Below are 17,336 nucleotides of genomic sequence, written 5' to 3'. Positions count from 1 at the left end.
ATAATTTTGCTGATAGAAAATTGTGTCCGACAGAGCTATTTATAACCCTTTCTACATACATGTAGCTACAATTTAGTTGGAAACAAATAGAAACTCACAAAATATGTGCAAAATATATTGCAAAAGTCAAAAAAAGGGGCAGCTGGGAAAAACGGAGGTGGTGAGATGAGGAACTGGATTATATTTTTACTTGGCCGTACGTAAAGCTGGAATTGCCACACATGTACATGTGTGAAATGACATCTGCTTTGATATAACATGTAAGCAACCTGAAATAGTTTCCTTTTCCAGAATTAATGATGAAATATTGTCATTTTTCACTTTTTTCCAATAATTCAGAAATTTGGCATTTTCTTTTTTTTTTCTTCAGATGTCAGCAAAGAAGGATAGAGCTAAACAAGCAGTCGTACATTCTGGTAAGACTTGAAAACTGAGTGAATCTTTAGAGAGATTTTTCCCATCCAATGTAAATCATATGATACCTACATGCTCCCGCAAAGTTGACAAAGTTTGGGGTGTTTTTGTTTTGTTATTTGGTCATTTTCGAATTCATAAAAAGCTAGGAATTTTATAACATTGTCCGGGTTTTGTTGGAACAGGTCTCTGTTGCCCCTCCTTGAACTGAAATTTGTATTTCAAATAAAACACTATGGAGTTTAATATAGAAATCTCAAGTGTGCCCAACTCTACCCCAAAAAAAAATCCTTCGTCCATGCAAAATATACTACCAATCTGATTAGAGGCAAGGACAATCTTGTACAACTCAAATATAAAGTTAAGCTGCAGAAGAATTTTGTTTAAAGAAAATGGCATTTAAAAATCCTGCTGTCATATGAGAACTAATAAACAGTCAACCAGTAAAATAGGTTTTAGAGATGTTTGACAGAACAAAAACAATGGGGAAAGGTAGCACAGGACTTAAATATTGAGGTTCACCTGAAAACACAAAATCGGCCACCCTTTCAATTTTTGGCTGCGGGATAGCAGCTCAACAAATCACTGTGGCTCTTTGTTAGTCCGTTAGTTAGTTAGTTAGTTAGTTAGTTAGGTAGTTAGGTAGTTAGTTAGTTAGTTAGTTAGTTATCTAGTTAGTTAGTTAGTTATTTAGTTAGTTACTTGTAGTTAGTTCACATTGTCTATTGCTCCTACACATTTTGACCGATTTCAACCAAACTTTGTCAAACGTATCAGTAGCCCAGCCCCAACGTGTCACATGACCAAACTGGGGTCAAAGGTCATCATGGGGTCACTCGGGTCAAAAACCTGATTTTTGTTCACTCAAAACACTACTCCTTCCAGAAATAACTTGGCACAATCACGTGACTCATGCATGAACACGAATTCATTGGCCTGCAGCTTCCGAGATCCGATCGAGCTTGTTGGCTTTTCCCCACTGTACTACCAAATGGTTAGTTCCCGACGTATGCTCATTTTGTTGTGGCAGGTCACATTTGAAACTGAAAGGTACATGTATGCACACAGACTCTGGTATTTGGAATATTGCTGCTATGTACTCCATGTATTATTTTTATCTTCCATTTGTACTTGCAATCTTTTGGTTTGTAGACTCACAGTATCAGAGAGATGTAACAACGTTAGAACAGACGCGACAGCAGTGGGAAGAACAGATGGCACAACTCTGTGTGGTAAGTCAGAACCCTACATTTTCAAGACTGACGGTGTTGTAGTCGAGTCCGTCACAAGTCCTTCACAATGGAATGCCTTTGTCACAGGTTACTTGAATTGTCATTTGAAGTGGGGCTGGAGGACTTGTGATGGACTTGTGAGGACTTGCAGCGACTTGTGATGGACTACAACACTGAAGACTGAAGGTGGAAAGAGGCACAGAAATGTCAAGTTGTCGACCCTTTCAGAACAACACCAACTCACAAAAGAGGGTTAAGAGTACATGGGGCTACCACAAACTAGTACTTATTTTCAGGTTTTCAGGAAAAAATGACAAGACATACATGTACCTAACAAAAATATGTACTGATAAATACTGTGAAAACTTGGGGGAAGGAGGGGGGCGGCGCCGGCGGCCCCCTTCCACCCCCCCCCCCCCCCCCCCCCGGGTCTGCTACTGTTTAAAGTAGTGTAACTCTGAGTTGTAATAACTGGAGTCAATGACTCGACTCGAGTCCGGTCACTTCCAGCAAATGACTCAACTTGACTCGAGTCCCTCAGCACAAGACATGACTTGAGTCCCAAAAATAAAAGCAAAACTGTGAGAAAAGTAATTGCAATGACTTAACGAGTCCCTGATAGTATGTGAGTCACTCAACTCCAGTCCCTGCGAGCAAATGACTCGACTCGAGTCCCTCATCACAAGACTCGACTCGACTCGACTCCAGCGTAAGACTCGAGTTCCAAAAATAAAAGCAAAACTTTGTGATAAGGAGTTGCAATGACTTACAGTGCAAATTTTATGTTCACGTCACTTTGCGAATACAGTGCAGTACAGCAGCCGCTTGTCATGTACAAACCATACAATGTGTCTCAGACTCCCACCTCATTGTTCTTGAATGCACAAAATACAAGATTTTAACACATTTTCCAATCTGTTGTTTCATCATTGGCTTTGGGCGATTTCTTTTAAAGCTCTTGGATTCAAACGCCGGCTAAGGTTATGCCCTCCTTTTGAAATTAAATATACATGTAGTGTTCAGATATTCGTGACTCAAATTGACTAGAGCTAAATATTTGACTCGACTCGACTCGACTCGACCTTCTTGACCTAATGACTCAACTTGACTCGAGTGACTTCTTTAAAATGACTGGATTTGACTCAGGTCACTTCTTTAAAATGACTCGACTCGACTCTATGTAGTTACAACGCTTGTGTAGCTGCAGCAAGTGTTAGCATGTCCATTCCATGAAATGTGCTCAATATCGTGGCTCTGCTTACCAAGAAATCCCATGCTCAAGAAAGCACTTGCATGAAATTGGGCCTATTACATCCCACAATGCCATGAACTTGCAAATACTTTTTCTGCAACCAAATATAGTCAATGACATAGTGCACATGCGTCAGTTGGTGACGGAATGGTTCTCAGAGTTAACTTCCCTTTTGTAAAAAAAAAAATCCTGCAGAGCCGCAAATGAGAAGAAGAGGGTGAAATGAATTTCATCTTCGATCATGAGGACTTGATTAAACAAAATTCAGGGAAGAAAATTCATTTTTGGGGGAAAAAATGAAAATGTAAAATTCCTTCGACGAATCAAACCTCGAACCCGCAGCATTCAGACCAGCGATGTAACGCTGCACGCTATAACGAAACCACGCTGACCGCCATGGAATATAAGCTATAAGAACGTATTCCCAATGAGGTGACATATCCAGTTGTCCCCTTGATATGTTTCACCCATGCGTATTACGGTCAATGACTTTACCAAGATGCAAAATAAAAATTGCTTGGATTTATCGAGTGCATCATTGTGTTTTGGGGTTTGTGGCTACAGGTCTTCCAGCAGCTGGAAATGGAACGAGTTCGCTTCTTACGGAACGCGATGTGGGTCTTTGCCAACATTATATCCCTACAGTGCTGCAGTGACGATGTGGTAAGCATCAGTGTCTGTCAAGGAACTTGTTACAAGACAATTGAATTCATCTGTGATAGGGTCTATCCTTTCATGTATGCATGTTTTCAGTCCATATTGTGTTCATTACGCAGTTAATCCCACAGTTAAGAAAAAATATTATTATATCGTGTCTTGGATACAGTAATTTCTTTGGTCTAGCACAGCCGCGTGGTGGCTGAATGTGGAATTTCTTGTGCATTTTTTACCTGACATGGCGATGGTCAGTACCAACAATGTCACCGTAGCTATCTGAACATATCACCAAAAGTGTTACAGGTGCAGTAGCCAGCGGCACATACAAAGATGAAAACATCTCAGAACGAATGACTGTATGCATGATTCAGGGATTAACACAAATCTACAACTTAGACTACATTGTCAGCATGAAAGCTTGATAACTACTTTACTTAGGAACTTCAAATTTGATTTGTAGGGTGCTCTTGGTAGTCTTATCAAGCCTATTGCTTTTGGAGCCGGCAGGTCAAAGGTCAAGGTCACTATTGCTAAAACAATAGAAGTCTACTTCACTCTACTTACCTGTAGAGCAACACTACTTATGCATATTCCCCCTACCGGCAGGTATTTTCGCTAAGAGTTATATACAATAGCGCCCTCTGGCGCCCTACCCATAACACCCCGCGGCATGCGTGCCTCGTGAGCGTCCTCTTTTCTCTTAGCGGCAGGTCGGGTAGGACGTGCGTGAAATGGCTCGCTGTTTGCCTCGTCATTTACTACCCTTTTTTGCGTTTAAGAGAAGTATTTAATAATAGAGTTAATAAAACAACAGTTTGTAGAGTTTTCATCATCTTCTTGGTTGTATTTATTTGATTATTTTGCAGCGTTTGGGGAGGGCCGATCTGTCATTAACCGTTAGGGATAGCTCTCCCACGGGACGGACCGAGTTCTCGGGGGACTCTGCCGTTAACGCTCCGACGTTACCGCGGCAGCAGTCTCTCGTCCGGCACCCTCAGCCACAGTCGGCTGGGGGAGTTGGCAGTTCCGCCGATCAGTTAAGGGGACCTCGGTCGCCTTCTCCGGTCGACTCGGGCGGAACACCCAAACTAAAGGCACACTCCGGCAAGGTTCCCCTAAAACATATCTCCTGTGCCGGAGCAAAGCCTAAGAAGGGCCGTCAGGGCAAGCGTGGCTCGGCAACGAGCGCCGCTTTGGCACCTAGCCCTCCCCCGATCACGGGGCAGCCCGAGGGGACTAGCCGTCACACTTCGGTGGGCTCTAGTCACCCGTGCCCTCCCGACACAGTGCCGAACACCACTGGTTGTCGGGATGGGCTATTGCATGGGCTACCGGTCCGTTCAGTGCTCGCTCAGCCCACGGGGCCTGAGGCGCTGTCGGCCGGGTGCATTGTGAGCGATACGGAGCCGGTCGCCCCGGGGGATCCCGGGCCGACGGCCCCCGTGCCATCTCGCTCAGAGGGACTACTCTCATCATCGGGATTTTTCCGTTGTTCGGGGTTCCCGGTGTCCCAGGTGTTTTCCGATTTTTCCTCGGACACACCTCGGGTCGTTCTTCTAAGAAGAAGGATAAGAAGAAGAAGGCTGCACGTCGATCGCGCCGTTCTTCTTCGGGGTGTGACGACTCCTCTGACCGGTCCCGCCGGGGCAAACGCTCCCGGGGGGAGGATGCGGTTTCTAGAGCAGATTTTCTGCAGGCTTTTCAGTCGATTTCCGATACGAACTATCGGCTATGTCGGCTATGTCGGCAGGCCGCCGGGCGGGCCCTATTGGGGGCCCCCTCCAGCGGTGGGCTACGGCCCACAACCGTCGGTCGTTGGGCCCACAACCATCGGTCGTTGGGCCCACATCGCAGTATTCAGTCACCCGCGGTCACGCTTGGGTGGCCCGGGAACAGAGGGACATACCGCACACAATTAGTCGTGCTGCGGCGTCCCCGCATGCGGTGAGGGCTTCACAGTCGTCGTTCGTTGGCCACGGTTGGGTGGCCCAGGCACAACCGGACGGGATATACCACATATGGTTGACCGTACACCGGAGGCCCGGCCTGCAGCGAGTGTCTCGCATGCATCGGCCGTGAGCACAACGAGGTACATGTACATGTACAAAAATGGAAGAAACACATGTCCGTACATGTACATGTTCATGTATACCACACATGGTGGCGCGCTATACCGGAAGCCCGGCCTACGGCGAACGGGACTTCTCATTCGCCAGCCGTGACAACGGGACCTACCGCACACAGTTAGCCGTGCGCCAGGATCCCCGCTTGTGTTTAGTCTTCACCATCTGCATAATATTATGTACGATGTATGTCTATTATCTCCGAGGGTGTTGCCCAGCCACCACCGCGTGGTTCTGTACAACTAGCCCCTCCAGACGGCTCTCAGTCATCGGGGTCATTTTGGCCTTCGCATTCGGCTGATTCATCCGATGATGACGAAGAATCAGACCAGTTACAATGGCTGTCAATCGCGGAAACGAAATTCCGTTTGCTGCAGAGGACATTACACGGATACTTAAATTACCCTCCGCCGATGAGCCCCCTCCGCCCGATCACAAAATTTTCAAATCAAGCGCAGGACGGGCTCCACATCTAACAATGACAAGGTGTTCCCCACACCTCCGTTGGATCAAATGTGAAACACATCGACAACGGACAAAGTGGTGTCCATTTCTCAGGCGGGAACGGCTTATTTATTTATTTATTTATTTTTTCTAATCCGGGCGAGTTTATTGCACCGGTCCCACCGCGGCATACGCTACCGTGATGAGGACTCGGTTTTTCGGCCCACTCATTACAAGCCTTACTATGTTCTCGGCTTTATTATCGGTCATATACGTTTTATACACGTACATGTATTGCCAGGCGGGCACGTTAATGAAACGTCCGTCTTAGTTCAGTTGCGAGCCGTGAACTCTGTAGCACTCTACATTAATCACGGTTGGGTGACTCAAGGACAATGGGACACGCCGCGCAGTGCTTACCCGTGCGGCGGTGTTTCTTGCTGTACTGAGATCGCTACATTTTTCATGCACATTGTACATGTGTGCATTACTTGTGTATGTACATTGTACACTGTCCATTGTCTCCGAGGGAGTTGTTCAACAAGATTGTGCCTGTATTCAAACTGCCTGCTGCTCTTCAAGCAATAATGTGATCATTACCGTTTTCCGTTAGCGAAATTCGGTATTTTTTTGTCACATCTTCCCTCTTCAATGCAGCTAAGCACAAGCTGCCAGCAGTAGAGGGACCCCATTATTCAAGCGGCTCTTCATAAATGATACTCGCAGAAGCTTGAATACACTTTGCAGTACATGTAGAATAATCAAGTGGGCTCGGCGATACGCGTTCAGCCTCCCTCTTTACCCTCATGAAGTACCATAGGTTTAATGTTTTTATCTTGACTCGACAGTCTTAGCGGACGTGTTGACTGCTATTTTCTTTATCAATTTCACAGTCTGCACTCAGTACTCTATAATTTTACACGAGTGCAGACCCTAGCAATCTTGGCCCGCCGGGGTAACATGATTGATGAACTGTTTCTCCCGTCAAAGGGCGCCCGCCAAAGATTCAAGTCCCACTTTTTAAGTTTTTAACGGACAAAGATCTTTTCTTTTGCGGTGGATATCGATGTCTACATCCATATTGGTCGATGTCGACTACATGTGGGCCAGCGCAGGTGAAGAACAAACAGTTGTTTGTTTTCTCAACTGCATACCTCTGGAAGTTTGCCCAGATGATTTTGTGTGGGCCGTGCTAGCAACATTTTCTGTACGCCATGCCACATAGGATAATGTAACAACGATTTCGGTTCGGCTTCAGTTGTTTTGATGATTTCCATAAGTGGCCTACCTGACTCATGACGACCTCTACCCATCTGTCTCGTAGGAGCTCGTCAGAGAGACTTTGAGGCTGACATCAATACCATCGGGCCAGCACAGTGTTGGGCCCGTCTTGTATTTCCCTTGAAAAGATGTTGATGAGATTTAGTCGACTGTCTAACACATCAGCATGGGGAATGAGCCCTGGCCTGAAGGGTACACAACTGACAACTCATTTTCAGGCCAGAGCACTGAGAATTTCACGGTTTTCAAACCAAGATTCTCGCTGCAACTTCATGGTGGCTCCATCCAGCCTTTTTTCCGCTTCACTCCTGGCCTCTGCTCAGATAGTAAAGGCGATATGACTGCGCCGTGGAAACAAAAATTGGTGGCATTCACCTATTTGCTTGTATCGGCCCAGTCCTCACTGCATTCAGTGCAGGCCATGACCTGACTTGTGCAGTACCTCCTGTGGTTCGGCGTTGCCAACCTCACAAGGGTGGGCCTCTAACAGATTGCAGCCTAACTCATTAACTGTCATGGCGAACATGTTACCCTGCCAGTTAACTGCCCACCACACGCATCTAGTGGTGGATTGGTGAGGCCCTGTGTGAGCATCATTCAAGTTCCATTAACATACTTGAGATGCTGGCAGTCTCGGAGAAACTGCGATGTAACTTCTATATTCGATGTTGTAGTTTACAGTTGTAGCCTGCACACCTGTGTACACTCACTTGAGAAATACCCCGTTGGGGTTTTTTCCTCCTAGCTTCTTGCTTTCGACGGTCCTCCTCCCAAGCAAGGACAACTAACCACATGTCAATCTGACTTGTTTCATGAACTAGTTACAGATTGCCAGGCTAATGCCTGAGGGTTCCTGACCCTTATACATGGCACGCGAATACGATGGTGATGAAGACGGACAGGCTACTTATATACACCTTCCTGTCGTCTTTCTTTTATCCCTCGGGTACTTAATCAAATGGAGCAGAAGGATGACAAGGTCCTCTTCTTAACTCTATGTTGACCCCATTGATTGGTTTCCAGGGTTATAACCATTCCCTTGGTGCACCAGTTGGAGGTACAAATGTTCTTCCGAGCAGAACAATATTCGGTTCCAGCACAGCTTGGGTTTCCTTCACCCAGCTCCGCAGGAATTTCTCCTGATGTACTGGATGCTGTAATGCTCTCCTGTTCACATCAGACCTTTCTCAAACAAGCTATGGCTTTTACAGCCTGCACTTGAGGGACTTCTAACATGACAGTAGATTACTTAATGTTAGTCAGTTGAACGTCCGTGTCAGTTAACTTAAGGGGATGTTTTAACACCCCTGAATTGCAGGACCTCTTCAACACCTTCTTATCCAAAGGTGTTATAGAGATCTTTAGAGCTCTGTGAACCAGTGAACAATTTCACATCTGTTTCATTGGTTTTCTACGGTTGCCTTTTTTTCTTCTTCTTTTTTTTAAGCAGTTGTTACTTCTTGGTATACATGTAGTGAAGAACTGTTTTCTGTATAATTGAGACGGACCACATCTGATGGGAACCGAGTGTGCCCATCCGATTCCTACGGGAGGATTTTTGTTTTTTAACTAAGAATGTCGGAGTCCTCTTTACCTCCGGACATCTTTGTTCTAGGCATCAAATCATTGTCCACTCCAGATGGAAAATGTTGGTGCCACTCATGACTTTGGCGTCTGATCCCTAAGGAAGGTTTTTTGAGCTAAGACGGTCGGAGTCCTCTTTGCCTCCGGATGTCTTTGTTCTGGGCATCAAATGATTCTTGTCCGTTTCAGACAGCGACTTTTTGTGCTGATCATGACTTGATGTCTGCTCCCTAAGGAGGGATTTATACTAAGGACTGTCAGAGCCCTCTGGGCCTCCGGACGTCTTTGTTTTCGGGCATCAAATCATTCTTGTCCAGACGCAGAATTTTTGGTGCCAATCATGACCTTAACGTCGTACATTAGCTGCACTGGGACGCTTTGAATCGGTCACTTGCAGTTACAAATGTATTTGTCACGACAACCCTGCCATACCAACAGGCTTCTCGCGACACGTATTTGTCATGACAACCCTGCCATACAAGCAGGCTTCTCGTGACATGTTTTTTGTCATGACGACCCTGCCATACAGGCAGGCCTTTCATGACATGTATTTTATCATGGTGACCCCACCATACCTGCAGGCTTTCATGACAAGATTGCCTGAAGGTTGGCTACGGTCATCCATAAAACCACGGACGTATCAACGGCAGAATCCGTGTGATTGGTCCGCATGCACAAAATAAAAGGCAGAGCATGGGAGAACAGTGTTGAGGGCGACTGACTGAGCCCCACCATGTTCTCAAGACATTTTCAGACTGGGGACCTCCCCAGCATTGGTGTCTCCTAACTCTGATTCTTTATTGAGCTCTGTACATGTACATGTGCATATTATAGTGTCTATATGTACCATGTCATGATGTTTTGCCTTTCATGATAATTTTTATTTTGTGTGCCCCACCGAACTCTTATGTATAGGTATCGGTGGGCTGTAATTCATTACGTGTGATTCCCAAAATCGGGGATCACATCTCTGTTGGCATGTTGAGGCTACCATTATGACTAATGTCTTTATCATGCCGACCTTTTTGGGCTGCCTTGTCCACCCACATGTGGAACGACGGGCCCATCCAGGGTTTACGCGTATTGTTACGTGCCCCTGTGAAAGCACAATAGCATCTCGCATGGCCCACCTCCTTGACGGTGCTAGTCTATGCATAAGTAGTGTTGCTCTACAGGTAAGTAGAGTGAAGTAGACTCCCCCCCCACAGAAGTGTGGTTGGGGTCTACGAACGAATACTTACCTGTAGAGCATCCCTCCCCCCTACCCCACTCTTCTCGATGCCTTGGGTACTTTGTTGTATTCCGACTTAGCGCTCGAGAAAAGAGGACGCTCACGAGGCACGCATGCCGCGGGGTGTTATGGGTAGGGCGCCAGAGGGCGCTATTGTATATAACTCTTAGCGAAAATACCTGCCGGTAGGGGGAATATGCATAAGTAGTGTTGCTCTACAGGTAAGTATTCGTTCGTAGACCCCAACCACACTTCTGTGGGGGGGGGGAATTTACCATTTTGGTTTGAGACACTGACAAGTTTCCGTACTAACTGACTTTATAAAAAATGCCAGGGGGATCGCGTAAGTCTCACATGCTTTTTTATTTTCCGGCCAGAATTCCGAGGACATGAGGAAAGCCCTATCAGATTGTAATGAGGACAGAGACATTCAGCTCTTTGTTTCGCAGAAAAACACAGGAAGCAGCAGACCAGGTAATGTCTCACATTTTTAGCTCCGTCTTAAAGCGATCCTGGCATTGGCAGCACAGTACCCGATTTGCTGATCTCACAACTTCTCTTACCCTTGATAAGTTACCTGTGATCGCCCAACCACCGCAAACTTCGTAAATCTTCTAAACATAAATAGTTGAACTCTTATTGGAAATCAACCCTGCTTCATTTCTACTCAGAATTTTCCTGCATTTGCAAAAACCCCTTCATGTTCACAATTCATGTAAACGAAAAAGTAAATGTTTTGAAATTGATATAACCTTTCAGCATCTGTGTAATGATATTGATTCCAATTGTTCAAAAATAAGGCTGTTATTAGCATTCTAAATACTAATTTACTCCATAGAATTACAATCAGATTCTTCTCATTTGCCTCGCAAAAATAAATCTAATTCCAGCTCTAGTTCCAAATCATCTTTCAAGAAATTTAAAAGTAATATACAACAATTTCAAACATGAAAAAGCAAAACTACCAAATTATTATGAAATACCTTACGTGACTGTGAGTGAATAATAATCTCAAGCATCTTATGAAATCTGGCACCATGGTGTGCTGTCATTTTCATGAAAATTTGATTTTTAAAATTAATTTCCAATAATTGTCCCAGCCGACCATTGTTGAAAAAAAACTGACTTTTTTCAAATACTGCTCCCAATTTACCAAATTTAGTTAGTCCACATTTTGTTTGCAATCGCTTTACACATCCGAGAACGGATGCAAGCCAGTTAGTCTGGTTTCCTGACCTGACAATTCCCTGACGTCTATAAATTGCTCCAGTTCGTCTGAAGTAGGGTCAGGGAACGAAACTACAAGAACAGAATTGTTTCCATGGTTTTTCCAGTATCCATGAACACCAAACTTTGAACAAGTCAGTGTAACAACATGTGCTGTACAATACTGACCCCCAAATCAATCCATTTCTGAAAATAATAGCAAAAGCAAATGTTGTATATTACCTTTAAGCCCGGTTCATACTCGGCGCGGAAGTGAACGCGAATGCGAATTTGTGTCGTCAGGGCATGTTTTCGCGATGCGAATTCGCACAAGTTGAACACATTTCAACTCCGGCAAATTTCGCAGCGAAATCTCCCCTGACGTCAAATTCACTTCGCATTCGCGTGGAGTATGAACCAGGCTTTTAGGGAAATTCTAGCTGCACACCACCAACAGTATATGCATTATAACCAACTCAACAAAGCATATCCTGATTTCCATTTTTTTTTTCCCCATCTTCAGCGCCTATCGTTTACGAGTGCTATTACAAAGACAACGTCATTAACAAACCTGGAATCTCCAACGGTCGAAATCGGCAGACCCTGCCGCCCATACCTGGCAAGATAGATCAAAGCCGGGCCCTACCATCACCCCCACCAATGTCTCCACCTAAAAATGGTAAGTGTGACGTGAGTTCACCGATCCAAACTCAAAAACTAATCCGTTTCGGCCATTCACTGTTGTCATTTGTGACCTGCTCCCACAAAACCCAGACAAAGTTGGCAAATGCTGGTTGTTTTTTTTGGTTGTAGGTTAAAGGTTCTTTTCAAATCCCTGAGGTTTTCAGCGTCAGAATGTTATGATTTTCCTAGGTACCATCACCCTGTCACCCACCCTGTCACCCACCCTGAAACGTATTAAGGGAATAAATGTGTGCTCCGGAGGTTTTTATCACTCTGTTTAATACCACTTAGAGTCTGGGTGCTGATAATTACCCGAGCCGGAGGCGAGGGTAATTATCAGCACCCAGACTCTAAGTGGTATTAAACAGAGTGATAAATACCGACGGAGTACATATTTATTCCCATTCATAAATACCTTTTCGGTAAAAAAAAATCATATAATTCGTTCAAAACATCCCGATTTTGTTCAACAAATTCACTTTATGCTTTTTGAAACATCCCTCTTGCAAAATAATGGAGTGTTCAGCTGGCGAGTAAGATGTAAACAACCCTTTTATGGAGATTGACGCGCGCGTAACATGTTCTGCGCGATGTCACGCAGAACGCACCTGGCGCGTTGCGTTTTGAATTTAGAACTATAAAATTCTAACTCCCTGGTAGTGTTGCGCATGCCTACGTGAGGATTGTGAATGTTCAACCAATGAAACGATAAGAGGCACTGGATTTTTAGGAGTCCACATTTTATTGTGACACTGGAAAAGTGTTTAAGACCAGCTAGCCATGTCTTTATCATCCGTTTAATACCGGCCACGTGACGGGCTCTCGACCAATAGGAATGGCTAAACTGTCTGAGGTATTTATGAATAAGTGATAAAAGCCTGACAACCCAATTATAAGATAAACATGCATATTTAAAGAGGTTGTGGAATGCTCGAAGACATTTCCGTCATTTTTCGTGTATATGTAGCCTAAGGTGTGATGAAATAAAAACGACTATTGTTTCTGTCATGAAATGAGTACAAAAGGTACTTTTGAGAGCTGTTTTCCAGGTCCAGTTTCGACCCGAACGTGCAACTGTGTAAAAGTCGTCGTTGCGGGCAGCAAACAAAACACAGTAAATCGTGACGTAATAAACAGGACTCGTGTATGTTACTGTGCATGGTAACCATAGCCGCGCACGTTCATAACGTACAGCAGGGAGCCAGGATCCAGACGTTTTGCAATGACATTTTGACCAGCGTTCAACTAGAGACGTTCGCACTTTTCTATTAGTGCGCAGGCGTAAGGTACGTCACAAATCAACCACTAGTCGACTAATGGTCCTTGCCCGAACTTGCGCTATTATTCGAATGTACAGCCTTCTTGTTTGCCACAACTACATGTAGATCTTCCAGGCAGCATTGTTCACCAAGCCCCCCAATCCTGGCTAAGGCATTCCGTTGTTCTTGTTCATCCAAGTTTTACTTGTGACAAGATTTGTGAATTGACTCGGGATTTAAAAACTGCAGACATCTTACCTCTTGACCATTGAGCTTTGCCAGTGTCGTTTACTTGTGGGAATCTGATACATCAGGTAGGATGGGACACCGTATTATCGCGGTACTTATCACGTTTCTCGTTCGGAATAGAGATTGCCCACTAACTTTCCCGAATTGTCCTGTCTTTTATGTGGTATAACTCTTCCTTTTCAAATTAATATAAACAAATCTGACGGTGGTTTATTCCGTGTGCGATGCCTGTGAAAAAAGACATGCTCGGAGTGTGCTAACGGAGGTGGACTCCCTATTATCGCGGTAGGCGGGAAGTGGTTTATATAATATTATTCCCCTGAATAAAGTCTGATATTTCCCCTGTAACGTTCAAGTTGATTAAAGACTTTATGCCTGCAGGATGATTTCTCAAGACCATGCCCCCTCCCACAAAAGGAGAACAAAAATCACTGAGACAAGTCTACTGATTGGCGATTGGGGGCGCCATTCACTTTACAGGGTGTGCCGTTTTATTTTTTTGGACGCGCTGTCCTTATTTTGATCCCTTCTATGCCAATATTTCTTAAATTCACTGTTATGTGTAACTTTTCTAATATGCAAAAACCTAACAATGTCAGTTTGACGAAGAGCTTTAACTAAGAATCTTTTTTAACGTTGTTTTCCAGATGGGATTTATTCTTCAATGTCCGAGTATTCGACGGGGGTCATTGGAGAATCCAGTGCCAAACAATCCAACAAGTACATGGCCAAGTTTGAATATGATGCACAGGTAAACATTTTAACTCTGTACTGTTGTTTTTTAAAACCCTTTTGCTCCTTTGGGTCTGTACAGCAGTCAGAAATACTCCTTGCTTTCTTCATGTGACTTGAAGAAAGTGGAGGATACCCTCAACCCCGCCCCCTCTCTGATTTGTAGTCAAGTCACCACAAGTCATAACAAGTCATCGCAAGTCATCACAAGTCATCACAAGTCATCGCAAGTCATCACAAGTCATCGCAAGTCATCACAAGTCATCACAAGTCATCACTAGTCATCACAAGTCATCACAAGTCATCACAAGTCAATGAAGACTTTTAAGAATGCAACTTATATGCAAAGAGAAAGTCTGTAACAAGCACATTTCATTTTTGTCGTTCATCCACCATTCCCTGTGTGATTTGACACAGACGTTTGTGATTTCACTCATGATTGCCTTACGACTGACTTATGATTGACTTGCAATTGACTTGAAATTGACTTGTGATTGACTTGCAATACTTGTGATTAACTGGTGATTGACTTGTGATTGTTTTTTTTGTTGATTATCTTATGATTGACTTTTGATTGACTCGCTATTGACTTGTGATTGACTTGTAATTTAGCTGTGATTGGCTTGCGATTGACTTGTGATTGACTCACGATTGACTTGCGATTGACTCAGGATTGACTTGTGTGATTGACTTGCGATTGACTCATTGACTTGCGATTGACTCACGATTGGCTTGCGATTGGCTCATGATTGACTTGTGTGATTGACTTGCGATTGACTCGGGTTGAATCATTTACAAATCTGACCCTTCTAAAAAAAAGAACAATGAAAAAATGGGAAATAAAATAATATATTGGACACAGAATCATTTTAAGAATATTGGTGAACAAAATCATAAATATTCACACATATGAAGAAATATTCCTATTTGTATCCTATTTTCACAAACACCTTACTTCTTCCTCCTTAGGGCTTTGTAAGGATAGCTCATCATTGTAAAGATATTTCATCATTGTTTCATTCTGTTCCCCCCCCCCCCCCTTACACCAGGGGCCACAGGAACTGACCATAAAAACAGGGGACATCCTGACCATTCTGGACAAGGCCGACCAAACGTGGTGGTATGCGGACTTCAACGGCAAGCGAGGCCACGTCCCAGCAGACTACCTGGGTCCCTACACAGACACGGGAGAGGAAGGCCACACCACATTCCTCTGACGTTCCGACACTAGGTCAGAAAATTTGGGTCAATAGAAACACACTTGTCTACAAGCCCCACCCACCTTTGGTTTCTACACATCACCTGACCAACAAGTTGTGATCTGATTGGTCACTGTGCTCTGTTTGATTGACAGGCAGGAAGGGTCAATTTCATGGAGCTGCTATGCACAGAAATGTGCTAAGCACAAAAGAAATTTGCTTAGCAGCAACAGGTTACCAGCCAAAGTATCATTCAGTGAATATTGCTTGTGACTGGTTCACGATTTCTGCTTAGCATGCTCCATGAAATTAGCCAACAGAGTTATGCGATTTGTTTCTCCATTTTTGGCAGGGGCTGTCAATGTCTTCCGCGATTAATTTTTTGTATAGACTTTATAACTAAAAAATAACTTGGTTCTGAAGACACCATTCTTAATTCATAAACATGACTGCAATGCCAGGGTTATTTATCCCAAAAGTAATCTACCGAATTATAAAAAATCCTACTTGAATTAAAGATCAGACTGATACCAAACAACCCTTGAAATTAATCCATCTGGCTTAAAGGGAATATACAATATTTGCAAACATCGAAAAATAAAACTACCAAGTTTTTACGAAATACCTTACTAGGATGTTGGTAAATGACAGTCTAAAGCATCCTGTAAAATTATGGCACCTGGTGTGAAGTCATTTTCAAGAAAATTGTATTTTTGTATACATTTCCAACGGTGGTCGGCCGACCACCGTTGGAAAAACCTAACTATTTTTCAACTACTGCTCCAACTTTACACTTTTATCAGTCCAAATTTTGTTTGCTATTGGTTACATGTTCATGAACGGGTGGCCAGTTAGACTGGTTCCATTACCTTACAATTTTCAGGCATCTGTTAATTGATCCATTTCATCTTTAGTGGAGTCAGGGAACCAGACGACTTGAACATTTTTGTTTTTCTTGGTTTTTCCAGTATTTTCGAACACAAAACTTCAAACATGTCAGTGTAACAATATTTGATCTGTTATACTAACCCCTCAAAATAGTTCATTTCTGAAAATTACTGCAAAAGCCAATGATGTACATTCCCTTTAATGTCATTTAGAAAAAATCAAGAAATGTATGTGATTTCCAATGATTTTTGTGATAGCACTCTTTATCCCAAAAATCAGTCGATTGATCAATCAACAGACAGATTTGTGGAATGAAAAGTGCTGTTGACGAAAATGTGTTTCATGACCTTAAGGTTGTGCATGTTTTTTTTTTAACTGTTTTCTCGATATGTGTAATAACTGCTGAGCTGAAAGTTCAACAGGTTAGATTTTGGACATTCTTCTTGGATTTTGAGTGGTGTTATTGTTGGAAACGAACGAAATGCATGAAAAGTAAAACGATCCTACATGTATATGCCCATTTAAGTGCAAAAAAATGATAACTGCGAAGCAGTAATTTCAGTATATTATTGTGCACATTCACTGATCAAAAGTCCTTCACATTCACAAGAATAGATATACTAACTGTAAAAAAAAAATCACAATTGTCCCTGCGACTCTTGTAAATTTATGTGCTATTTTTAACCAAGACATGTTAAAACCATTAAGATTTTTTAGAAAGTATTGTTCTCTCGAAGAATTTCCAGAAAATGATAAGAGCAATATTTTTCTACCTTTTTTACATTTTGTATTTTTTTCCTGTACATATTTAGCTGTTATATGCTGTATATTGTAGAACTGAATTTGTAACAGAAATTTCATATTGTTAACAGAAATTTATAAAAGTGCACAGTACTCAATT

At 43.3% G+C, this 17,336-nt stretch overlaps 1 protein-coding gene across 1 annotated transcript in view; it reads left to right on the top strand.

The window, feature by feature from the left end:
• Positions 1–16,218, top strand: part of LOC119745570 (proline-serine-threonine phosphatase-interacting protein 1-like) — a 39,011-nt gene extending 22,793 nt beyond the window's left edge. The window contains exons 6-12 of the mRNA XM_038222022.1: positions 371–416; positions 1,567–1,646; positions 3,463–3,561; positions 10,596–10,692; positions 11,948–12,103; positions 14,264–14,367; positions 15,398–16,218. Coding sequence (XP_038077950.1) covers positions 371–416; positions 1,567–1,646; positions 3,463–3,561; positions 10,596–10,692; positions 11,948–12,103; positions 14,264–14,367; positions 15,398–15,565 — 750 coding nt within the window. The 3' untranslated portion in view covers positions 15,566–16,218. The remainder of the gene's footprint in view (positions 1–370; positions 417–1,566; positions 1,647–3,462; positions 3,562–10,595; positions 10,693–11,947; positions 12,104–14,263; positions 14,368–15,397) is intronic.
• The last annotated feature ends 1,118 nt before the right edge of the window (positions 16,219–17,336 follow it).

Source organism: Patiria miniata, unplaced genomic scaffold (genome assembly GCF_015706575.1).
Source record: "Patiria miniata isolate m_02_andy unplaced genomic scaffold, ASM1570657v1 HiC_scaffold_7, whole genome shotgun sequence".
In the NCBI taxonomy this organism is placed as follows: Eukaryota; Metazoa; Echinodermata; class Asteroidea; order Valvatida; family Asterinidae; genus Patiria; species Patiria miniata.
The sequence above is the reverse complement of the archived record's forward strand: the minus strand, read 5'-3'. Positions and strand labels throughout refer to the sequence as shown.